The sequence below is a fragment of the Myodes glareolus genome, chromosome 12 (assembly GCF_982192425.1).
Source record: "Myodes glareolus chromosome 12, mMyoGla1.1, whole genome shotgun sequence".
Lineage (NCBI taxonomy): Eukaryota > Metazoa > Chordata > Mammalia > Rodentia > Cricetidae > Myodes > Myodes glareolus.
The window spans coordinates 21,252,789-21,279,136 of NC_142037.1; the positions used below are offsets into that span (position 1 = coordinate 21,252,789).

General features: G+C 37.7%; 1 protein-coding gene across 1 annotated transcript in view; it reads left to right on the plus strand.

Annotated features, from left to right (window-relative positions):
* Rnf17 (ring finger protein 17) overlaps positions 1–26,348 on the plus strand; it is a 122,918-nt gene that overhangs the window by 40,255 nt on the left and 56,315 nt on the right. Inside the window, exons 12-14 of the mRNA XM_048441996.3 lie at positions 14,781–14,939; positions 16,635–16,824; positions 17,795–17,963. Of these exons, the coding sequence (XP_048297953.2) occupies positions 14,781–14,939; positions 16,635–16,824; positions 17,795–17,963 (518 nt within the window). The remainder of the gene's footprint in view (positions 1–14,780; positions 14,940–16,634; positions 16,825–17,794; positions 17,964–26,348) is intronic.

Genomic DNA, 26,348 nt, shown 5'->3' on the forward strand with positions numbered 1-26,348 from the left:
AACTTTGTTCTCATTTTTCCCTCCTGCCTCTTGTTTGGCTTCTTCCTCTTCTCAGCTGTTCCTCTTCTGCTTTCATGTCGTGAAGATGGAAGTCACAAAATAATCCCACACCAGTTCAGAATTATGAATAATAAAAGGGTTATTTATTTAAGGGAAAAACTTACAGATCACTGTCCTAGATAACAGTCCTCTGCACAAACAGGAATAGAGTCTAGCAACCAGAAGCAGGAGCCAAAAGCAAGAGAGTGGGCACATGCTTTACAACTGCTTTTTACAGTATCAGAAGACCCTTCCCACACACACACACACACACACACACACACACACACACACGGGCTGGTATCTTAAAGGCTGTTGGCTGAAGGGGCAGAATGTGCTCCCACAGCACCTCCCCCTTTTGTTTAATTAAGAGAATTCCAAACCCAGTACAAAACTATATACACCAGGAACAGATGTCAGTATAATTAGAATTACAGGCAGCATAAATAATTTTAAGCAAGAAATGTATGCTAAATGTTTTAATAAGGATCCTATTGGAAATGGCTTGGCTAGATTATAAGAGTACAGTAACTATGACTATCTAATATTTAACCCCATCGAAGGCCTGAGAAGGGAGATAATATTACTTGAGAAGGCAGGAAGTGCAATTAAGCAGTTTCCAAAGTGAGCAATATATGATAGAGACAATTAGCTACCTGAGCAATCACCCAAAGATCTCATTTTGCAGTGTTGAAACAAACAACTTTGGCTAAGGCCTAGTGTAACTGACAGACCATTTTCAGAGGAAGGAAAATTTTCAGAACTGTCTTACCCTGTCTTGGCAAGATTTGAAAGTCTTTTTCTTTGTGTTCTGCTTATCCATTTCTGGATACCATGTACTTTGTCTTGGCCAATGATACCAAGAAGAAAACAAACTCCAAGTGGAGTATCTTCGGTGCTCAACATTCTTTTGGGAGTAGATTGATGCTGTCAGGAGCAATCATGTCTCATGTCAACAGAACCCTAAGTTATTTAAATGCCATGTTCTACAGATCCTTGAAGTGATTGAAGATTACCTATCTAGACAGAATACAATCTCTATGTAATTAAAGAACCTAATTTATCTGACTGTACAACAAGCATGAACAACTGTTGACCTATAATATTTAATAAGAACTTAAAAAATTAAAGATTAAAAATTAAATAATATATTAAATATAAATTAAAGATTAAAACTTCATGTCAGAATATTAATCTGTAAACAAATGTGCAACAAATGAGGACAATGACCTCAAAATGTAAACAATCTATAAGTATCTTGATCAGAGGCAGGAATAATATATAATGCAATATGAAAATATATCTTAAAAATTGTAATAATATACAAAATGTCCTAAACAGAGTTAGAAACATGCTTATATACAATCTGACAGAATAACTTTGCATAGGTGTACAAATAATGTAAACAAAAATACCAAATATAATTTGAACTTGTATCTATATACAAAAACTATACCAATGTAAATTATCCATAAATAATAGCTCACAAGTATTCACTCTATTACCCACTATTATTATCCCCCTCTTTTTTTTTTAACAACATAGTTTTTACCCCAACCCTCTATCTAGTACGAGCAATAATCAACAACCCCTAAATAGTGTTCCCAACCTATGGACAAACTTTTTTGGGATAGGGGCTGTCATCCTCTAGAATTGCTTCCCGCTGTTATGGCAGTGATGTTCTCTTAATGGGATCCTGCAAAAGTAAAGTGATAGTTAAGTTTCAAAGTTACTGTCTAGTATAGTTGCAAACAATTTCCAAACAGTGGATAGTTTTTTTTTTAAGTTCTTATTTGGAGTTCTGGCCAGAGCATCATGAGAAGGTGCACCATTTCAGCAGCTAGTACCCCAAAAAAACGGTCTTATAGTAGCACTGCCAGCATCACGATGTCATCTCAGCTAGATGGAGCTGTTGCTGTGGGACCCCATCTTCTTCCTAGAAACTTCAGAGATTACTGCAGAAAAAGGATCTGTAGGAAAATCTATTGTTCATCGTGGAAAATTTAAACATCATTCATATAAACATATATTCACTGAAGAGTATGATATAGACAAAATAAAGATGGAGAAAGTAAAATTTTTCCTAAAGTCTTCCTTCTGTCCCATACCAGATAACTCCCGATATGAGACAGAAACTCTGAATGTTCCTTTTAACAAAACACTTGGATTTAAAGCCATTGTCCAACTCCAAAACCAGCTCTATATAGTTATAAATATAGTTATATATATTTATATATATAAATATATAGTTATATATATAAAACACACATATATACATATATACACATACGTGTGTGTGTGTGTGTGTGTGTGTGTTTAACTATATGTTTTGGTCATCTGTCCTTACAAGTCATATTCCTTTTTCTTGATGTTCCTTATTGGATAGTTATTTTTCCTTCTGTCAGCATCCAAACAGCCGGGGTCTCTTGAATTTTTGAAGATGTGTATTTTCCTGTAAAGATAAGAACAGGACCCTGCCCCAACCCTTATGAGATTTTCTTACCATCTGTATGATTGTCACCATTGTGGATGAGCTGTCCTCTCTGTGAATGGGAAGAGAGTCTAGCAGCCAGAAGCGGGAACCGGAAGCAAGAGAGCCAGTGCACACTTTACAGCTGCTTTTTACAGTATCAGAGACCACACCCAAGTGGGCTGGTATCTTAAAGGCTATTGACTGAAGGGGCGGAATGTGCTCCCACAGCAATGTCACCTGTGTTCAGTTGCCTTCTTTTTTCCTCCTTTGTTTTCTTCTTTTAAATCTTGCTCCGCTCTAGTTTCTACTTTCTTGACCTGTACACACACAGATTTCACATATAAGAGAAAACACAGTGTTCGTCTTCCTGAATGTGCCTATTTCACTGGATTTCCAATTCTATTCATTTTCCTACAAATGTTATGATTTCATTTTTTCATGACAGTGACTAAAATTCCCTTGTGTGTATATTGCCTTGAATCTTGTATTAGTTTTCTCAATACTGTGACAAAATATCTGATAAAGGCAACTCAAAGAAAGGTTTGTCTCAGCTTACAGCTGAGATAGAGTCCGTGATGATGTGGAGGACATGGCACAGAAGTCAGAGCTGGCTGCAGTCAGGAAGAAGGGAAGATGAGAGCCTTGCTCTGCTCCCTTTGTCCTTTCATTTCAGTCCAGCCCTGGGATAGTGCCACCATAGTTATATCATAGTGCTGGCCTTCCCTCCTCAGTTAAACCTCTGGAACTGCTCTGAAAAGTACCCAGAGGTTTGTCTTGTAAGTGGTTCTAAGTCCTGTCACGGTGATTATCCAGATTAACCACCCTCCGGCAACTTGACCAAATACCACCCTTGGCCTCTAAAATATTATGCTCATCTTGCAATGTGGTTAGTTCATCTATAAAAGTCTCCTTTAGTATTTACCATCCCCAATACTGTTCAAAAGTTCATTTTCTTCTGGGATTCAAGGGAGTATCTTAATATTGTGAGACTATAAAATTTTTTTTAAATGTAAATACTTTTCAGCCAGGTGGTAGTGGTGCACGCCTTTAATCCCAGCACTTGGGAGGCAGAGGCAGGTGGATCTCTGTGAATTTGAGGCTAGCCTGGTCTACAAGAGCTAGTTCCAGGATAGGCTCCAAAGCTACAGAGAAACCCTGTCTTGAAAAACAAAAACAAAAGAAAAAAATAAATACTTTCAATACATTGTCACAGTGGAAGCATTCTTGTTCTAAAAGTAAGGAACATGAACGTGGTGTGGTGGTTAGTTATTTTGTTTTTGTTGGTTTTGTTTGTCGTCTTGTGTTGAGCAAGGCTCATCTTGGAAAGCGAAACTAAATTGAGAAAAATGCCTCTATGAGATGGGCCTGTGGACAAGTCTAAGGGGCATTTTCTTGTTGAGTGATTGATGCAGAGAACCCAGCGCAGTGTGTTGGTTCTACAGTATATGAAAAGCATATACCCTATGCATAGAACAGGTGGTTCTAGGGTATATGAAAAGCAAATTGAGAGAGCCATGGAAAACAAGCCAGTAAGTTGTGTTTCTCCATGGAGTTTCAGTTCCTGCTTTCAGAATCTAGCCTAGAGTTCCCTTTCTGACTGCCCTTCATGATGGATTGTAAGCTGTGAGATGAAATAAACTTTTTCTTATGCCATGTTCACCACAGAAATAGAAATCAGAATAAGGCACATAGCAAGGAAAGATTGGACTGAAGACTAAAACCATGTAAACAATAAATGGTATAGCACCATGCCCAGTACCGAGAGCTTGTAATAGAGTGGATACAGCAGAAGGATGGATTTGAGACCATTGATACTGAGAGCTGTCAATGGCAAGTGATTGTTGATTCCTGTTATTTTGGTGGTGGCGGTGATGGTGCAGGGTGTGTGTGTGTGTGTGTGTGTGTGTGTGTGTGTGTGTGTGTGTGTTTGTGTGTGTTTCCCTTCTTTTGATTTTATTGATCTGAGATTATTTATTCTTTGTAATTTTACAGTTATAGTTAACCTCCTTATTTTGGAGTTTTCTTTTTAGTACCTTCTATAGGGCTGGGTTTTGTAGGTAAATATTGATTGAATTTGGTTTTATCATAGAATGTCTTGTTGTTTTTCCATCTATGCTGTTAAAAGTTCTGCTAGACTGTTGTCTGTGCTGTGGTCTCTTAGAGTCTATCCAGGTTCTTCTGTCTTTTAGAATCTACAGTGAGAAGTCAGGTATAATTCTAATAGGTTTGCCCTTATAAGCTACTTGATCTTTTCTCCTTGCAGCTTTAATATTCTTTCTTTGTTCTGTGTGTTTAGTATTTTGATTATTATGTGGTGAGGGGACTGTATTTTTTGGTTCAGTCTATATGGTGTTCTGTATGATTCTTGTACCTTTATAGGCATCTCTTTTAGGTTAGAAAATTCTTCCGTAATTTTGTTGAAAATATTTTCTAGGCCTTTGACCTCTGTTTCTTCTTCCACTATTACTATTGTTCTTACGTTTGGTCTTTTCATAGTGTCCCAGATTTCCTGGATGTTTATGTGAGATTTTTAGATTTAACATTTCATTTGACAAATGTATCCATTTTTTCTATCATATCTTCAATGCCTCAGATTTTTTTATTCTATCTCTTTTATTCTGTTGATGAAGTTTGACTCTGTGGTTCCTGTTCAAGTTTCTAAGTTTTGTATTTCCAGAATTCCTTCAGGTTGGATTTTCTTTATTGATTCTATTTCCATTTTCAGGTCTTGAACAGTTTTATGCAGTTCCTTTCACTGCTGGTGTTTTCCTTGATTTCTCTTAAGAGATTTATTCGTTTCCTACTTAAGTACCTCTATCATCTTTACACACGCAGTTTTAAGGTCTTTTTCTTGTGCTTTAACTATGTTGGAATACTCAGGGCCTGCTGCAGTAGCATTGCTGGACTCTAGTAGAGCTATTTTGTCCTAGCTGTTTTGATTGTGTTTTTACACTTGAATCTAGGCATCTGGGATTGGAATGATTATAGGCCTAGGTGCTGATATCTGGTTTTGTCTTTGTTGGGTGTGTAGTGGTGGGAGTGGCGGGCTGCATTCCCGCCTGGCTCCCACATGGCTAGCTTTACACCCAGAAATAATTACACACAAACTGTATTCATTTAAACACTGCCTGGCCCATTATCTGTAGCCTCTTATTGGCTAACTCTCACATCTTGATTAACCATTTCTAATAATCTGTGTAGCACCACGAGGTGGTGGCTTATCAGGAAGGATCTTAACCTGTGTCCATCTTGGAGAGGAGAGCTATAGCGTCTGCCTCACTGCCTTCTTCCTCCCAGCATTCTGTTCTGTTCTGATCTACCCACCTATGTTCTGACCTATCAGGCCAAGCAGTTTCTTTATTAACCAATGAGAGTAACACATAGACAGATAACCCTCCTCCATCATGGGTGGGTGTTTTGTTCCTTGGGGTTTGATTCCTCTCTAAATTTTAGGAGAGTGTGATATCTATGTGTTGCCTGGTAGGAAATTTTTGTGGACCTAGTGGGTGTGGCCATTGGGGGTTTCAGGTAAAATGTGTTTCTGGGTTTTGGGAGCTGACACTTACAAAAGGGGATGTGTTAGAGGTTCTGAATGGGTTCACAGGAGAGAGGAGAGCAGAGTGTTCCACCAAGATCTGCTTATTTAGTCTCCCTGGAATGGAGGTAGAAAGTGCAGAGAGGTTACCCCAGAAGATCTGCTATAGAGCTTGGGATGAGACTGGGAGATTGAATCTGGAGGAACAAAGGGAGAGAAGAAGATCTACAGTCAACCTACCTTTTTCCGTAGCAGGAGTAGCCTGTGGGTTTTCAGGGAGTGCCTGCTGGATTTGGGAGCTAGGATAAATAAAACACAAGTCAGGAAAGGGAGATTGGGGTGGGGGAAGGAAGGTCCGTGGTACCCACAGCAGGTGGGGGGCAGAGAGGAAGGCTGCAGCAGGTGTTCTGTCGCAGAGTTAGGGATGAGGCTGGGAATTAGATATTGAGGAGCAGAAGAACAGGTAAAGATCTGCTATTAGCATACTTGCTTCCCTGACAGGAGTGGCCTGTGAATTGGAAGGTTAGGAGAGGAAGATCTGTGGGATCCTCAGCAGATGGGAGCAGAGGTGCAGAGAAAGCCACTGCAGGTGTTGTGTTGCAGAGCTGGGGATGAGTCTGAGGGATTGGGTCTGGAGGAACACAGGGAGAGGTGAAGCTCTGCAGCCCAACTGCCCTATTCCCTCAACATTTCTTATTCTTTAAAAGCTAGAGCCTTCAACAAGCGATGGTTTGCACTCAAAGTACCTTTTTATTGTGCTAGAGCAAAGTATGCGGTTCCTTTTTAATTGTACCTATGTCTTTAATAAGTATAGCCTGTTCCCTCATTAACAGCAACATTAAATATGTCACATCCTTCTGCTCTCTCATAATAGATGTGAATTAGAGCAGTGAGAAATAAGCAGAGCACAGTTAAATGCTGTGTTGTGAAACTCCTCCACCAAGAGAATTATTCATTGCTTTGGATACAGCCTTACTCCAGTTTTCAGGTCATAGGCAGTATATAAGCAGATTCTTTGCCAGAAGAAGTGGTCTGCAGCCTAGTTCACAATAGAATCTTTTTCACCCTCTGAAACCTGTGAGTTCAGTCTTTACTATCTGCATTTCTGTCAGCATTCTGGTCTTCTATACTCTCACCAGAATAATCCATTATTATACATTCTAGGGCTTCTCTGGTGCTAAGATCCAAGGACTTCATTATTATTCCCACAGACCAACTCCAAAAGCCTGTGAAGCACATGGTCAGATTTGCCATAACAGCATCCCCAATTCTCTGTGTCAGTTTTCTGTGTTAATTATTTTTGATAGTGCTTTTCCAAAATATTTGGCAAAATCAATTTAAGGAAAAGGTTTATTTTAGTTCAGTTTTAGGGTTCCATGCATCATGGAAGGCAAGAGACATGGTGGCAGGAATACAAAGCAGCCAGTCATGTTGCATCTGACATCAGGAAGCAGAAAGAAATGTATGGTTGGTGCTTTACTCACTTTCCTTTTTATCCAGCTCAGGACCCAGCTCATAGAACTTACCACCCTCACAGTCCTAGTAGTCTTCTCTTGGTTAAACATGTGGGAACTTACTTCACAGCCATGCCTAGAGGTTTATCTCTTATGAGGTTCTCAATCTCATCAGGTTGACAATTAAGATTACCTATCACAAATTTGTAGGTCATGTTTAATAGTATAACCAATTATGTGTGTATGTCAATTTTATTGGTATGTATTCATTGTACATTGTGATGGGTTTCATAAAACATTTTCTTATGTCATGTACTTTGACCGTTATTTATTCCCCCACCCATCCCTTTCTTCCTTCTTTCCCTCCCGATGCCCTCCTTCATTTTCTCAGTGTCTTGTGTCTGTTTTCATGCTTTACACACACACACACACACACAGTCTTTTAGGTTAATATTAACTTGTATCTATTTTCCTGCATATGGTATAATTTTATTTTTTTAATGCTAAGTAAAGCTTTAATACTAGGTAAATACATATTTTTCCATTCATCCATTAGTATGCCTAAAATAATTTCATAACTTGCTCATTGTGACTAGTTCTACAATAAACATAGAAACTCAAGTATCTCTGTGGTATGTCAGATTGCATTCATTTGAATATATTACCAAGGAGTGGAGTAGCTGTATCATGTGTTAGTTCTATATAATATATCTATTTTAACAAAAATTCTGCCTAGCCATGTTCATAGGAAATCTTTTCATACTCAAGTATGTTCAATTTTTTCCCTCTTATTCTTAAGATATAATTGTAGAGATCCTTTACTTCTTGGTTAAGTTTATTCCTAGGTAATTTTAAAGCTATTATGGATGGAATTTTTCTGATTTCTTTATAAGCGGGTTCATCATTGGTGTGTAGAATGGGTGCTGATTTTTATGGGTTGATTTTTATATTCTATTGTTTTTTGAAGGCGTTTATCAGGTCTAAATGTTTTCTGGTGGAGATTTTAGAACTTTTTAAGCATATTGTGTTGTTTGCAAATATGGATACTTTGACTTCTTTCCTTCTTTATATTCTTTTAATTTTTTTCTCTTAGTGATGTAGCTGAGACTTCAAGAGTTATAATTGAATAAGAGCACAAAATCATGTTCTTGATTTTAGAAGAAATGCTTTCAGCTTTTTCCCACTTCATGTAATGTTGGCTATCGATGACCTTTATTATGTTGACATATGTTCCTATTTCTAGCCTTTTCAGGTCTTTTATTGTGATACTGAACTTTCTCAAAGACCTTTTTTTAAATTTATTTATTTATTTATTAAAAATTTCCACCTCCTCCCCACCTCCTTTTTCCCTTCCCCTCCCCACCTCCCCCTCCCTCTCTAGTCCTAAGAGCAGTCAGGGTTCCCTGCCCTGTGGGAAGTCCAAGGCCCTCCCCCCTCCATCCAGGTCTATAAAGGTGAGCATCCAAACAAACCAGGCTCCTTGTTAAGATGATTGTGTGATATCTACCCTTAAGTCCATTTATGTGTGTTGTATTAAATTTACCAAGATGTATATTGCTGATCCAACCTTGAAGCTAACTTGCATATGGTATATGATCTTCTTTATTATTATTATCACTATTATTTATTTTCACATATATTATATTCCAACCACAGTTTCTTTTCTCTCCCCTCCCCCCAGCCTATTCCCCTCCTCTCTCTCCCCTTAGAAAAGAGCAGGCCTCCCAGGAACATCAACAGACATGGCATAATATGTACAGTACTACCAGGCACACATCATCATATCAAGGCTGGATGAGGTGACCCAGTAGGAAGAAAGGGGTTCCACAAACAGGCAAAAGAGTCAGAGACAGCCCACGACCCACTGTTAGGAGAGCCACAAAAACACTTAAGCTATTCAGTCATAACATATATGTAGAGAATCTGGGTTATACCCATACAGGCTCCCTGTTTTCTGCGAGCTCCCATGAGTCCCAGTCAGTTGATTCTATGGACTTTGTTCTTATAGTGTTCCTGACTCCTCTTGATTCCTCCCATCCTTCCTCCCCCTGCTCCACAGGACTCCCTGAGCTCTCCCTAGTTTGGCTGTAGGACTCTGCATCTGGTCCCATCAATTGTTGGATGCAGTCTCTCTGAGGACAATACTGCTATGACCATGACCACATCTACTCTTATAAAGGAAAACATTTAATTGGGGCCTTGCTTATAGTTCAGAGATTTTTTTTTTTAGTCCATTGTCATTATGGCAGGAAGCATGGTGGCTTACAGGCAGACATGGTACTGGAGAGGTAACTGAGAGTTCTACATTTGGATTGGTGGACAGCAGGAAAAGAATGAGACACTGGACCTGGTTTGAGCATCTGAGACGTCAAAAGCCCACCCCCAGTGATACTTCCTGCAACAAAGCCCACACTCACTCCAGTAAGGCCACACCTCCTAATAGGGCCACGCCCTATAGGCCTGTGGGGGCCATTTTCATTCAAACCACCACAACATCCCTCTTTTTTATTTCTAATTTTATTAGTTTGCAATCCTCTCTTTTGGTTAGATTGGTCAGGATTTGTCAATTTTATTTATCTTCATAGAGAACCAATTCTTTGATTGTGTGTATTATTTAATCTTCATTCTAAACTGATTGTTTATTATTTCTTCTGCCTGCAGAATTTAGCTTGCTTTTGTTATTCTGAAACCTTGAAGTACATCATTAAGTTATTTATTTGAACCTAGTGTAGTTTTGGGTTGTAGGGAAGTTGATACAGGCAGGGTCTTATATAGCCCAGAGTAGCCTCGAACTCACTGTATAAGTGAGGTAAATCTTGATCTCCTAGTCCTCTTGTCTCCATCTCCCAGCTTCTGGGATTACAAGTGTGTATCACCATGTATGGTCACTCATTATTTTTATTGTGAATGAATACTCAGTAACTATAAACTTGCTCTTAAAACTGCCTAATAAGTTATAAAACTGTTTTCACTTAATTCTAAAAATTTTGTTATATTTTGAGACTGGCTTTCACTGTGTATCTCTGACTGACTTGGAACTCGCCATGTAGGCCATGTTGTCCTGGAGCTTACAGAGATAGGCAGAGCCTATCTCTGCCTCCTGAGTACTGGCACTAAAGGCATGTATCACCACACTCAGCTTTTATTCTAGGAATTTTTTAATTTATTCCCTCATTTCTAAAATTTACTCCCCCATTTCTTCAGGTAAAACCAGTTGATCTAAAGATCAGATTCCAGGTATTTGTATAGTTTCATCTATGTCTCTTGTTGTTTTCTAACTTTAGTCTACTATTTTGATAAAATGCAAAGAATTTCTTAATTCTCGTGTATATTATATATACTACTTTGTATTCTAAAATATTTTCTATTGTATGGAAGGTTCCATGGACTCCTGAGAATAATGTATATTCTATATCTTGTTTCTTTGTTGATTTTTAATTTAAATGAAAGGGTGTTGAAGTTGTCCACTATCATATCAGTACCTGCCTGATTTTCTATGCCTTTTAATGTTTGTTTTATGAAAGTAGAAACACCAATACTTAGTATACATATATTTATAATTGCCATTTCTTTATGAATTTTTCTTTTTGTTGCTATGTAGTGACCTTTATCTTTTAGGGTTCTTAAAAGCTTTGGTTATGCTCATTTGTTCTTTGTTTCTTCATATATGTATGAATGTATTATTGCCTGAACTTTGTCCTCCAACCTTAATATTTTTACTTTTATTTTCACTTTTTTATTTTATTTTTTATTTTTATTTATTTTTACTTTAATTTAGTCTTATCTATTGATGTGATTTTTACCATGTATTTTTTAAAGATTTATTTTATATTTTCTCTGTGTGTGTGTGAGTGTATCTATGTATATACACTCACGTGTATGTATCCCCTCAGAGGCCAGAATAAGGCATATGATCTGGAGGTGGAGTTATAGGTGGTTGTGAACCACACCTTATATGGGTGCTGGGAGCAGCAAGTTTTCTTAACCACTTGGACGTCTATACAGCCCAAACAGTTTATTTGATTGATTCTTTCATTACTCTCTGGTTCTTTTGTAAGAATATAAATATCTTTATGAATTTTTTTCTCTGTATTTTCTTTTCCCTCTTCTATATTGCTGATGTATCAATCTACTTTTCTAACTTAGCTAGATCTTGAATTGGTTTCTTGCTTTATTCCTCTGAGTCATTTGCGTGGTGATTGATTCTTTTTTAAAAATGGGACACTGAAATCATTTTCTGGCATTTCGTCTGCTTTATTATCTTTAGTTTACAATATTGAGTTGTAAGATTATGAAGCTATCATGGTGGCTTCCCACAGTTTTTTTCTTTCTTGTATATTTATGTATCTATTAGGATGAATATGTCATCTGTTTTCCCTTTTTCCTACTGTTGTTTTGTTTTATATGAACCTCTTGGGGGTTGTCTTTGCTCATATTTATTTTACCTACTATTATGCATGGGGGAAGCCAACAGGAATAACAGAAATAGTATTAGACAGCAACAAAAGACACTTGTATATGTCACTTAATAGTATTGTTAATAAAGTTCAACGAGACAGTAGTGGTTGGATGCTTTGCCCCTGGGTGCTCACTCCTGTCAGGTTGTTTCTGCCAGTGCTCTACAGTTTTTGTCTAAGAAATGTTCATGTCCATCCTCCTGTGTTGTCCATTCTTGTCAGTGCCATGATAGGGGTGATAACTTCCAAATATTCTTCAGGCTAATCAATCCAGAATGCTTGTTCATAGAGAATCTTAAGTTTCAGGTTCCTGCCTATATGTGTGGCCAGTACTACCCCTGCTTTCTCCCTTCTCCTTCCACAGTGTACCAGCTCCTGATCATGTCTTCCTAACCCACTTAGCATATTTTGGAACCTCCTTGTTCCCACAGCACCTGCATCCAGGAAAACACCTCCCTGGCAACTGTTACTGACAACAGACCTAGTGTCATTTCGTGGCCACTTTGAACTCAGATCACTTTTTTCCTAAGAAAAAATGTTATGTGTGTGAGTATTCTACCGGTGTGTATGTTTGTGCATCACTTGTGTGCCTGGTACCATGGAGGCCCTAGGACTGGAGTTACAGATGATTGTATGTGACAGTGCAGTACTATGAAAGTAATCTCTGACAAGAGATGTAATTTTTGCTGGATCTGATAGTCAAAGTTAATAATATACATTGAGATCATTTAAGACTTAAGACTGCTAGCCTACTGTGTACTCAAACTGTTTGCTTAACCTGTCTTTAAGAGAACAATCAACCTTTACTTGCCTCAGATTTTTCTGTATAATCAACTTTTATGATCTATGCTAATATATAGCTATAATCTTCCATGTCCCTGACCCAGATAATGCATGTGTATTTGCTGAAAGCAGAAAATACAGAAGTTGAAGCAACCTTCTAAAACCTGCCATAAAAGTTGAAAATAGCCAGGCAGTGCTGGCGTATGCCTTTAATGTCAGCACTGGGGAGGCAGAGGCAAGAAATCTCTGGGAGTTACACAGAAAAACCCTGTCTTGAAAACATTTATGGATATTGGTTGATAAATAATGAAGTTTGTTATTTGGGACAGTTAGATTAGTAAGAAACCATAACTTAAGCCTTGTAAGACTGCTAGAGATTTCTGTAAAGAATCCCTTTCCTTCCCCATGTGATGCTTTCTGTGCTGTTCAGTACATACAGAGTGAACCCTTTGTGAGGAACAGACAGATGCAGATGTAGGCATATATTCACATTTATGCAACAGAAGACATGGGGGCGTGAAGTAGTGAATTCGAATCTGGACTTGCTCTTGGTTAAATGGTTCCAAGGAGACGTGCTTTTATTTCTTTTTTCAATGTGACAAAGGTGCATTACTGGTACTCAAGAGTTAGTCACTAACTTATATAATAATCCTTGCAGTTGTGAGCTGCCATGTAGGTGCTGAGATTTGAACTCTGGTCTTCTGGAAGAGTATCCAGTTATCTGAGCAATCTCTCCAGCCCTTTCTGATCACTGTTCTTTTAATTGATTCTATTTTAAAATTTTCAATAGTTATTACTTTCAATTATGTTGTTAATTCTATTTGTTACTCATTTGTGGAATTACTTTAGATGGTTATACAAGCCTAAGACCACAGACTACCACTTCTATGTGGAGGTAGGCCAGCTTCCTCACCAAGACCTCAGATTTCTTCTACCCAATTCTTAGTATTATTAAAAATAGTCTGTGTAGTTTATATTAGGTAGTTCAAATGGTCTGTTGCTCAGTTTCTGCCATAGCTATACTTGTCAGTTCTAGAGCTTATAGCCTTTGTTCACTAAATAAGTATATATTAAGTAATTAAAAATTCTAAACATATATAAAAATATTCTTAAATTTATATTGAAACATTCTCAGTTGTCTTGCCATCTGTGCTTATTCTGTTCTCTATCTGTTTGTATAGTTTATTAATGTATATGCAAATAAATACACATATATTATCTTTTTTAATACAGAATGCAATATACCATATACACTGTTTATGGCATTTCCCTTAACATAATTTGGATCTCTTTTTATAGAAGTAGAAACAGTTGGACTAATTATTCCTATATAAATAACAAATTTCACTATCATTAAATTTCTCTGTTCCATGTGCACCAAAGTGCACACTTCTCTAACTATTGCTATGTACTTTGTTGATTTTGCCTAGGCATTTTGCCTTTTAACTTAATTTGTAAGACCTGGATGCAGAGTAGCCATAAGCTTTATTGCTTTTGTAAGTATTTCTATGCATTGACCTTGTTTGGGTGGACTCCATGGTGTTCTAATCATTATTAGTAGAATTCTAAGGTCCAAGTTCAGAAAAAAACACTGAAGTTTTATGGTAGAGTTACAGCACATAGTGTGACTTTATAACCTTACATGAACTTGTTTCACCTATAGAAAATGTTTCTCAGTTAGACAAAGTGTTTGCAGCTCTTGTCACTAAAAAGTTGATAGTAGAGGCAGTTGTAGTTCAGTGGTAGAGCATTTGCCTAATGTGCATGACAGCCATGGTTCTGTCCCTGACCCCACACACACACACACACACACACACGTGATCCAGTTGTTTTGTTGGGGATTTGGGGTTTAGACTCTTTCCTGAGGCCTTATTATTTTAGAAATGCATCACTACAAGACAGGTTTGTTTTTGTTTCTATTTGTTCTTGTTTATTTATTTGGGGTTGTTTGCTTTTAGGAAATTACAGTTGTTCACCTTTTATGGTTCTTTTGTAGGTCATGTTTTAATAATATGCTTTAAATATGGATTTTTTCCCAGGTGGTCCAGAGCTAGTTTTTGTAAGCCATGTAATACATCCTTGCCACTTCTATGTGCGAAAATATTCACAAATTAAAGATGCTACGGTGTTGGAGAAGAAGGTGAAGCAAGTTTGCAATAAGAGCTTGCACCTAGATCCTTCAGACATTTTGGAGCTAGGTAAAGATTCCTCCAGATTATACTATCAAGTTTGTTTAAATAATGTAATTTTTGGCTAGCCTACATAGATTTGCTAAAAGATTTTTTTCTTTTTTAATGTTCACATAAATGCTTTGGAATATTTAAAATAAATTAATTGTATAAATTTGCTAAATATTAAAATGAAATCTTGACACATTTAGAATATAACAACTCCATTATGTGAGTTGCTTTTTACATTAATGAGCCCATGACAGTTTCTCTAGGCCTATTCAGAATGAAGGACTGTTAAGAGAATGAGGTCCAGCTTGCCTTGTTTCTCTTACCTCACTATGACTTGAGCTAGACTTACAGCCTCTCTCCTTCTGTTGGGATAGACAAAAAGTTAAGTTAACCCTTTCCTACCTACCATCCAGACCATAGCCAATGTTCTGTAGTGAGACAGGTTAACAAGAGAGAAGAAGAAGAAATATATTAATGTACATGGGACGTTGAAGCTTAGCCACTTAAAGAAGAGAGAACCAGGGTGGAAGAGAAGGAAACCAGAACCAGTAGTTAACTACTGCAAATACAATGTGTCTTAAGCAAATAAAGCCCTTCAGGCAATTTCTGAGAACTGACCTCAGAATAGACAAAAAGCCTACCTCTGCTATTTGATGACTTTTTACTGTCTTCTTTTTTCTGATGTTTAATCTTTTCTGTATTTCTGAACATTATTAGGGAATTTAAGACAATCCTAATATTTTGGAAGTTCTCTTAGATAAAGAAATTTTGAGGAGGCAAGCCTTATTTTTGCTTGAGGTAAAACCCCCCAAAAGGTTAGATTAGAGAGGCCATGGTCCTGGCTTTTTGCTTACTATGTTAAAATGACACATTTGGCATTTTCTGAGCCTTACATCTTCGTCTCCTACAGTAAAAAGAACCAACTCCATGTCAGGTATAGGGGTGAATGCTTTCAAGCCCAGTACCGGAGAGGCAGAAGCAGGCAGATCTCTGTAAGAGTTCACGGCCAGTCTGGTCTACATAGTGAATTTCAGGATGTCCAGAGCTACATAGTAAGACTCTTTCTTCAAAAAAGAAAAAAACAACTCCATATGATTACTGTACAGTTCAAGAGGATTCAAACACAAAAGGATGAGAACATTGACAGCTCATAGGATACATTCATTTTCAGGCCTCTTCTCAATTTTTTTTTCATGGATAGTAATTTGAACTAAGTCCTTAGTTTATCCTCCCCTTCTGAATCACACTGTTAATGAGTATTAAATAATTTTGGAATTTTAGATACTACCATTCATTGTATCTTAATTCTAACTTGCTTTTACCAAGAGAAAATAAATATATCATGTTAGTTAATATATTCATAAGTGTATGTGTAATAGTGAGCTAGTGATTTCTGAAAGGTGTTCCTTTAGCTTTTGGATGGCAAGACAGTCTCATTTGACTATGCTAATATAGTTTGTGAAACAAGATCCTCATTGAGTAACAACTTGTACTTTATGTGTTTTTAGCCCCTCAATTAGCTTATGGGTTTTTGTAGTAAAGAAACTGTACAATGCCTTACCTTTTATTCTTACAGCACTTGGCAGTACTGTATAATTTAATAAATCAATGAATTAAGATTTCTTAGTTGGAAAACTACGATACATATCTGTAAGTTAGAGCTTTACTTGATGTCTTCTTAAATAAACACTAATGATTTTTCTCTCCTATTAGGAGCAAGAATATTTGTCAACAGTATTGAGAATAGAATGTGGTGTCGAGGAATTATCACTGAAATAATTCCAACAAAAACTAAAAATATTAGAAAACCATGTAGTCCAACCAAATTCTCAGTCTGTGAAATTTCAGTAATACAGATATTCATGGTAGATTTTGGGAATTCTGAAGTCCTGATCATCACAGGGTATGAATCTTTGTGATTATTTTATGTTCTTGGCCTGCTTAGAAACATTTGTGGGAAAGAGGATTAAAGAAAGAAAGGGAGGAAAGGGGGAGGGAGGGAGGGAAGTCAGTAACAGTTAAAGAGCTGTCAATCATTTCCAAAACAATAAAACAGCAAGTTTTATTGTTTTGCTGTATAATTGTCTTACAAAGTAAGTTAAATATTGTCCTTTATCGTTATTATTAGAAGATGAACTTGAAAAAGAGCTTTTTGTGCGCTCTAGATGTGTGTCTTATGTTGTCTCAGAGCAGGGGATAATGTACAGATGCTTCTAAATATAGTATTAATACTTAGCTACTAGTGATTGGCTAAATTTTTAATCTTACTGCTATAATATTAAAGGATGATTAAGAGTCATGCTGTCTAACTCACTATAGATTTTCAAAACTCTTTGCCTGGGTCTTAGGGAAAGAAATTGAAATGGTTTTGTAGTGAGAACCACTATTGCCTGTAGCATGGTTACTTTATTTAATGCTCACAGTTTCATAAATATGAATATATATATACACAAGTATGAGACCATGGGTCATTCTCTTTAAGTTTAAGTTGAATAAATTCAAATAAAGGTAGTCAAGATTGAATTCTTTGTAGTAAAATAATTTCTGTTTATAATAATTAATAATAAAATAATAAAAAGTTTGACTTTAGAATATACGTTTTGGCAAGATTTAACTTCAGGTTAAATTCATAGAAGTACATACCTTGTAAAGGAGAAAAGACAGTCAAAGATTAAAACTTTTTTTTTAATCTTTCTTGAGACAAGGTATTAACTGTGTAGCACTGACTGGCCTGGTACTCACTATAACAACCCAGGTTGGCCTCAAGCCAGCAAGAATTCATCTGCCTCTGCTTCTACCTCCTGTGTATTGAGATTAAAGGCAAGTATGACCGTGCCTGGTAAAATCTTATTCTCCATATTAATTCTTCCCAGAGTTGGTGACACACACATGCGACCAGAGCATGTTAGCGAACAACATATTACACTAAGTGAATTCTGTCTGCTTCTAAGGAAGTCTGAACCATATAGTGAAGAGCTGCTGAAAGACATCCTCCCTTTAGCACGCCTGTGCTCCTTGAAGGACATCGTGCCATACAATTCTGTAAGTGGAGTGGAAAGTGAGTCTTCCTTCAAAGACTGTTGGAGTTTTAGTTGTGTTGCCAGTGAAATTGCTGAGCTAGTCTGAAAGAATGAGTTATGTCTAGACAAACACATTCTGCTTATGAACTGTTAGTGCTGTAAGCCTCAGCTTTCATAGCTGAAAATATTTTAATGAAAATTTGAGTTCAAGAAAGTTCATATGAATGTAATGAAGTATCCAAGTAAAACAATACATTTTAGGATCAATTTTGTCAAAAAGAATCAGTTAGGAAATGGGATGCTATATATTTCTAGACATTTCTCCCTTTCTCCATATGTTATTCGTGGCTTGTGTAGCATTCTATTTTAATTTTTTATACATTTTTATTGATATTTATTGAGTTCTACATTTTTATCTGCTCCCCTCCCTGCTCTCTCCTCCCCACTTCAACCCTCCCCCAAGGTCCCCATGTTCCCAGTTTACTCAGGAGATCTTGTCTTTTTCTACTTTCTACTTCCCATGTAGATTAGATCTATGAAAATCTCTCTTAGTGTCAGCATTGTTGTCTAAATTCTTGGGATTGTGGTTTGTAGACTGGCTTTCTTTGCTTTATGTTTAAAACCCACCTATGAGTGAGCACATGTGATATTTGTCTTTCTGTGTCTGGGTTACCTCACTCAAAATAATGTTTTCTAACTCCATCCATTATTTTCCTGCAAAATTCAAGCTGTTGTAATTTTTTCTGCTGTGTAACACTCCATTATGTAAATATGCCACATTTTCCTTATCCATTCTTCGATCAAGGGGCATTTAGGTTGTTTCCAGGTTCTGGCTATGACCAACAAAGCTGCTATGAACATAGTTGAGCACATGTGCTTGTGGCACGATTGAGCATCCTTTGGATATATGCCCAAAAGTGGTATTACTGGGTCCTGAGGAAGATTGTTTCCTAATTTTCTGAGAAATTGCCACACTGACATCCAAAGGGGTTGTACCAGCTTGCATTCCCACCAGCAATGCAGAAGTGTTCCCTTTTCCCCACAATCCTGGGGTTTTTTGTTTTTCAATATAAAGCTGATTATTGTTCTTTCAAGGTCTGTGAAGAATTTTGTTGGGATTTTGATGGAGATTGCATTGAATTTACAGATTGCCTTTGGTAGAATTGTCATTTTTACTATGTTGATCCTACCCATCCAAAAGCATGGGAAATCCTTCCATTTTCTGGTATCCTCTTCAATTTCTTTCTTCAAAGCCTTAAAGTTCTTGTCAAATAGATCTTTCACTTCCTTGATTAGAGTTACCCCAAGATACTTTATGCTATTTGTGGCTATCATGAAAGGTGAAGTTTCTCTGATTTCCCTTTCTGCTTCTCTATCCTTTGTGTATGGGGGGGGGGGGGCTACTGATTTTTTTGAGTTGATCTTGTATCCTGCCACATCACTGAAGGTATTTATCAACTGTACGAGTTCTTTGGTAGAGTTTTTAGGGTCACTAATGTACACTATCGTATCATCTGCAAATAACGAAAATTTGGCTTCTTCCTTTCCAATTCAAATCTCCTTGATCTCCTTATGTTGTCTTATTGCTATTGCAAGAACTTCAAGCACTATGTTGAAAAGATATGGTGAGAGTGGATAGCCTTGTCTTGTTCCTAATGTTAGTGGAATGGCTTTGAGTTTCTCTCTATTTATTTTGATATTAGCTGTTGGCTTGCTATATATTGCTTTTATTATATTTAGATATGGTCCTTGTATCCGTAACCTCTCCAAGACCTTTATCATAAAGGGGTGTTGAATTTTGTCAAATGCTTTTTCAGAATCTAATGAAATGATCATATGGGTTTTTTTTTTTCTTTCAGTTTATTTATATGATGGATTACAATGATAGATTTTTGTATGCTGAACCAGCCCTGCATCTCTGGGGTGAAGCCTACTTGATCATAATGGATAATTTTTTTAATGTGTTCTTGGATTCTGTTTGCCAGTATTTTATTGAGAATTTTTGTATCAATGTTCATGAGCAAGATTGGTCTGTAATTCTCTTTCTTTGTTGGGTCTTTGTGTGGTTTTGGAATCAGGGTAACTGTAGCTTCATTAAAAGAGTTTGGCAATGACTCTTCTGTTTCTATTATGTGAAACACAGTAAGGAGTATAGGTATTAGCTCTTCTTGGAAGTTCTGGTAAAATTCTGCATGAAAACCATCTGGTCCTGGGCTTTTTTTAGTTGGGAGGTTTTTTTATGACAGCTTCTATTTCCTCACAACTTATAGGTCTATTCAAATTATTCACCTGGTCTTGATTTAATTTGGGAATATGGATTTATCTAAAAAGTCTATTTCTTTTACATTTTCCAACTTTGTGGCATATAGGCTTTTGTAGTAAGACCTAATGGTTCCCCAAATTTCCTCAGTGTCTGTTGTTATGTCCCCCTTTTCATTTCTGATCTTGTTAGTTGGCATGTTCTCTCTCTACCTTTTGATTAGTTTGGATAAAGGTTTGTCAATCTTGTTGACTTTCTCAAAGAAGCAGTTCTTTGTTTCATTGATTCTTTGGACTGTTTTCTGTGCTTCTAGTTTGTTGATTTCAGCCCTCAGTTTGATTATTTTCAGTCTTCTACTCCTCCTGGATGAGTCTGCTTCTTTTTTTTCTAGAGCTTTCAGCTGTGCTGTTAAGTCTCTAATGTGTGCTTTCTCTTTTTTTTTTTTTAATGTGGGCACTTAGAGCTATTAACTTTCCTCTTAGCACTGCTTTCATAGTGTCCCATAGGTTTGGGTATGTTGTGTCTTTATTTTCGTTGAATTCAAGGAAGACTTTAATTTCTTTCTTTATTTCTTCCCTGACCCAGGGTTGCTTCAGTAGTTGACTGTTCACTTTCCATGAGTTTATAGGCTTTCTGTGGGTAGATTTATTGTTAAATTTTAACTTTATTCCATGGTGATCTGATAAGACACAGATGGTTACTAAAATTTTTTTGTATCTGTGGAAGTTTGCTTTGTTACTGAGTATGTGATCAATTTTCGAGAATGTTCCATGAAATGCTGAGAAGAAGGTATATTCTTTCCTATTCTGGTGGAATGTTCTATAGATGTCTGTTAAGTCCATTTGATTCATTACCTCCATTAGTTCTCTTATTTCTCTGTTAGATTTCTGTCGCGTTGACCTGTCCATTGGTGAGAGAGGAGTGTTGAAGTCTCTTACTATTAGTGTGTGGGGTTTGATGTGTGCTTTGAGTTCTAGTACTGTTTCTTTTACATATGTGGGCATAGATATTCAGGATTGAGACATCATCCTGATGAATTGTTCCTGTTATGAGTATAAAGTGTCCATCTCCATCTCTTCTGATTGATTTTAGCTCGAAGTCAATTTTGTTAGATATTAGTATAGCCACACCCGCTTGTTTCTTAGGTCTGTTTGACTGAAAAACCTTTTCCCAACTCTTTACTCTCTGAGTAGATGTCTGTCTTTGTGGTTGAGGTGTGTTTCTTGTAAACAGCAGAATGTTGGATCCTGTTTTCTCATCCAATCTCTTAACCTGTGCCTTTTTATAGGTGAATTGAGTTCATTGATATTAACTGATATTAATGATCAGTGGTTGTTAACTCTGCTTATTTTTTTTGTTTTTGGTGGTAGAGTTTGTGTGTTTCCCTTCTTTGAGTTATGCAGGTGGAGGGTTGTTAGATGTCTGAGTTATTGTGGTCGTTGTTGGGTTCTTCGGGTTGTGATTTTCCTTCTATTACTTTCTGTAAGGCTGGGTTTGTAGCTGCGTATTGTTTAAATTTGTTTTTATCCTGGAATATCTTGTCTTCTTCATTGATGGTGAAAGAAATCTTGGCTGAGTATAGTAGTCTGGGCTTGCATCCATGGTTTCTGCAGCACATCTATCCAAGACCTTTCATGGTTTCCATAGAGAAGTCAGGTGTAAATCTGATAGGTTTACCTTTACAAGTTACTTGGCCTTTTTCCTTTGCAGCTCTTAATATTCTTTCTTTATTCTGTATGTTTTGTGTTTGATTATTATATGGCGAGGGGATTTTTTTTTTGATCCAGTCTATTCGGTGTTCTGTATGCTTCTTGTACCTTCATAGGAATATCCTTCTTTAGGTTGGGAAAGTTTTCTTCTATAATTTTGTCAAATATATTTTCTGGGCCTTTGAGCTGTAATTCTTCTCCTTCTTTTACCCCTATTATTCTTAGATTTGGTGTTTTTATGGTGTTCCAGATTTCCTGGATGTTTTGTGATGAGAATTTTTTGATTTGCTGTTTTCTTTGATCAGTGCATTTATTTTCTCTATAGTGTCTTCAGCGTCCGAGATTCTTCTATCTCTTGTATTCTGTTGGTTATACTTGTCTCTGTAGTTTCTGTTCATTTACCCAGATTTTCCATATCCTGCCATCTCTCGATTTGTGTTTTCTTCATTGCCTCCATTTCAGTTTTCAAGTCTTGGCCTGTTTCCCTTACCTGTTTGATTGCTTTTTCTTTGTTTTCTTGGATATCTTTGAGGGATTTATTCATTTCTTCTAACTTTTTGTTAGTCTTTTCATCCATTTCTTTAAAGGAGTTTTTCGCATCCTGTTTAATGGTCTCTAACATTTTCATCATGTTACGTCTAAAGTCTATTTCTTCTACTTCTTCTGGATTAGGGTGTTCAAGTCTTCCTGTTGTATGTTCGTTGGATTCTGATGTTATCATGTTGTTTTTCAGATTGTTAAAGGAATTCTTGCATTGGTGCCTGCCCATCTCTTCCTTCAATGCTGTTAGGAGAGTCTTGGTGGCTTGGTCTGATCTTTGCTGTGTACTTGGGAGTTTTTCTTGTCTGCCCTCTCTTAGGTCCCCTTAGCACAGGAGTTGTCTCTCAGATCTTCTCGACCCTGAAGTAGGCTCTTCGGACAGATCTTTTGGTACAGGATCAGGGCCACTTCCCGGCCAGGGACCTCACAGACAAAAGGGCGGGCTTGATGTGTGCAGGCTCAGTGGGACAAAGAAACTCCTGCAGCAGTTGCACTCACCACTTTGTCCCCAGACCCTCGGCCCCAAAGCAGGCTGTGCTGGGGGATTCTGTGACCCTGCAGAAGGGAAGGGCTGCCTGGGGACAAGCTGGGATGGGATAAGAAGAGAAAGGCAGTAGCCGAGGAGAAAAGCCCCCGTTGAATGACCAGAAAGTTTAGGGGATTGGAGGTGCCTGTTGAATGACCAGAAAGTTTAGGGGATTGGAGGTGCCTGTGCTCCCTTTCTGGGGCTTTTGGCCGTCCAGTCGGGTACACACTCACCTCTCCGGATTGAACTTCTGGTACAGGATCAGGGCCACTTGCTGGTCAGGGACATTTTCAGAGGTGTAGTCCACTGTCATCATGGTACAACGTGGTAGCATGCAGGCAGACATGGTGTTGGAGCTGAGATTCCTATATAACACAGGCACCAGGAAGTGGTCTCTACCATGGCTGGACAACCACAGACTAAGCAGACTAAGCCCTTGTGTGATCATTTTCATTGAATTTTAGGAAGTCTTTTATTTCTTCCTTTACCCATTGATGATTTAGGTTGAGCATTGTTTAATTTCCATGTGTTTGCAGGTTTTTCTGGAATTAGTGTTGCTGTTGACTTCTGGTTTTAGACCATGGTGATCTGATAAGGTACATTGGGTTATTCCCAGTTTTTTTGTATTTGTTGAGGTTTGTTTTGTTATCAAATATGTGGTCAATTTTTGAGAAGGTTCCATGAGGTGCTGAGAAGGTATATTCTTTTCTGTTTGAATGAAATATTCTGTAGATGTCTGTTAAGTCCATTTGAGTCATAACATCTGTTAAGTTCTCTTATTTCTCTGTTCATTTTTTGTCTGATTGACCTTTCCAGTGATGAGAGGGCAGTGTTGAAGTCTCCCACTATTTAGTGTGTGGGGATTAATATATATTTAAGTTTTAGAATTGTTTCTTTGACATATGAGGGTGCCCTTGTATTTGGGGCATAGATGTTCAGTATTGAAATTTCCTCTTGATGGATTTTTCCTGTGACTAATATGAAATGACCTTCTTTGTCTCTTTTGACTGATTTTAGCTTGAAGTCTATTTTGTTAGATATTATAATAGTTATACCCACTTGTTTCTTAGGTCCATTTGATTGGTGTATTTTTTTCCCAATCCTTTACTCTGAGGCAATGTCTGTCTTTGAGGTTGAGATGTGTTTCTTGTATGCAGAAGAAGGATGGATTCTGTTTTCATATCCAAAATGTTAGCCTGTGCCTTTTTATAGGTGAGTTGAGTCTATTTACATTAAGGGAGATTAATGACCAGTGGTTGCTATCTCCTGTTAATTTAGTTATCATCGTTGGTGATGTTAATTTGTGCATTTTTTTCCTCTTCGGGATTTGCTGTTATGAGATCATCAATTGTCTGTGTTTTTGTTGGTGTAGCCATCTCCCTTGGGTTGTAGTTTTCCTTCTAGTATTTTGTGTAGGGCTGGGTTTGTGGCTGGGTATTGGTGAAATCTAGATTTGTCCTGGAATATCTTGTTTTGTCCTTCTATGGTGACTGAAAGTTTTGCTGGGTATAGTAGTCTGAGCTGGCATCCGTGATCTCTTAATGTCTGCTTGACCACAACATTCTAGCTTTCATTGTCTCCAGTGAGAAGTCAGGTGTAGTTCTGATAGATCTGCCTTTACATATTACTTAGCCTTTTTCCTTTGCAGCTCTTAATATTTTTTTCTTTTTATGTATGTTTAGTGTTTTGATTATTATGTGGAAAGAGGACTTTTTTTTAGATCCAGTCTGTTTGGTGTTCGGTAAGCTTCTTGTATCTTTATAGGCATATCTTTCTTTAGGTTGGAAAGTTTTCTTCTATGATTTTGTTAAATAAATTTTCTGTGCCTTTAGTTGAACTTCTTCGCCTTCTTCTATATCTATTATTCTAAGATTTGGCCTTTTCATCCTGTCCCATATTTCCTGGATATTTTGGGATAAGCTTTTGTTAGATTTAATGTTTTCTTTAACTGATGAGTCTGTTTTCTCTATTGTATCTTCAGCACTTGAAATTCTCTCTACCATTTCTTGTATTCTGCTGTTTATGCTTGCATTTGTGGTTCCTGATCTTTTTCTCATGATTTCTGTTTCTATAATTCCTTCGGCTTATGTTTTCTTTATTGTTTCTATCTTAGTTTTCAAGTCTTGAATAGTTTCTTTTATATGTTTGATTTCTTTTTCTTATTTTGTTGTTGTTGTTGTTTTCTTTAAGTGATTTGCTGATATCTTTTTTGCTTTTTCCTCCATTTCTTTATGGGATTTTCTCATTTCATCTTTAAGAATTTCAAACATTCTCTTGAGGTTATTTTTTAGATCATTTTCTTCTGGTTCATCTATATTTGGTTGTTCAGGTTTTGCTTTTGTAGAGTCTTTAGGTTTTACTGGTATTGTGTTGCTCTTTTGTGGTGTAGCGTGTGATCTTAACTTTTCTACTCATCTTTTCCTCTAATAGGTGTGGTTGGGACTGTCTGAGATTCTGTTGAATGATCTTCTAGATGCCAGTGAATCCAAAGCTCAGATGGTTTGTCCTTGTGGTACAGTTAGTGTCACAATTTTAGTTACCCCATTGGTTACTCTGTGTTCCTGGAGATAGCTCCGTTCTCCTGTGCTTTGCTCTGCTCCCTTGGAGTTTGCCATCTCAGGCCTACTTTGACCTAGGCCGCTGGCTTCGATCTGTTTCTGTAAATCCTGGTCTGGATCTCTTCCTGCAGAAGTCCCTGGCTTGGAGTTGGACATGTTCTGGTAGAGGTTGTTGACTCTGCATCTGGTTGCTGGTTCTGTCCTAATCTGCCAGTGTTCTGGGACTGGGTTGGCTCCCAGGACTAGATTTGCTCCTGGCTTCTGCTCCCAGTGCAGCTTGTTTCCTCAGGCCCTCTCTGTCCTAGGTGTCTCCTTCAGTTCTACTCCTGTGGAATTTGTTACCCAAGGTGGAGTTCCTTGCCTCGGGGCTACTTTGGCCTAGGTTGCTGGCTTTGACCTGTATCTGTAAATCCAGGTCTGGATTCCCTGCAGAAGTCACTGGGTTGGAGTTGGACCTGGAAAGGTTTCTGGTTACGGTCTGTTGCCTCAGAGGTCCCAGGCTCGGGTGTGCCCGAACCCACAGAGGACCTGGTTCAGTCCAAATCTCTCTGTGGTCCCAGATTCGCGCCTGGCCATGCCGAGATCTCTGGTTCCTGCCTATTCCCTCAAAGGACCCAGGTTCACTCCCGCCCAGGCTGACAGAGGTCCTGGCTCAGGCCTAGTTCCTGGGAGGTCCTAGACTCTCACTCAGACCCACTGGGGTATTTGCTTAGGTCTACTCTCTTGAAGGTCCCAGATTCACATCCAGAACCTCAGCAATCTCTGTCTGTGACTCACTCACTCAGTGGTTACTCCCCTGTACCTGTTCCGGTGG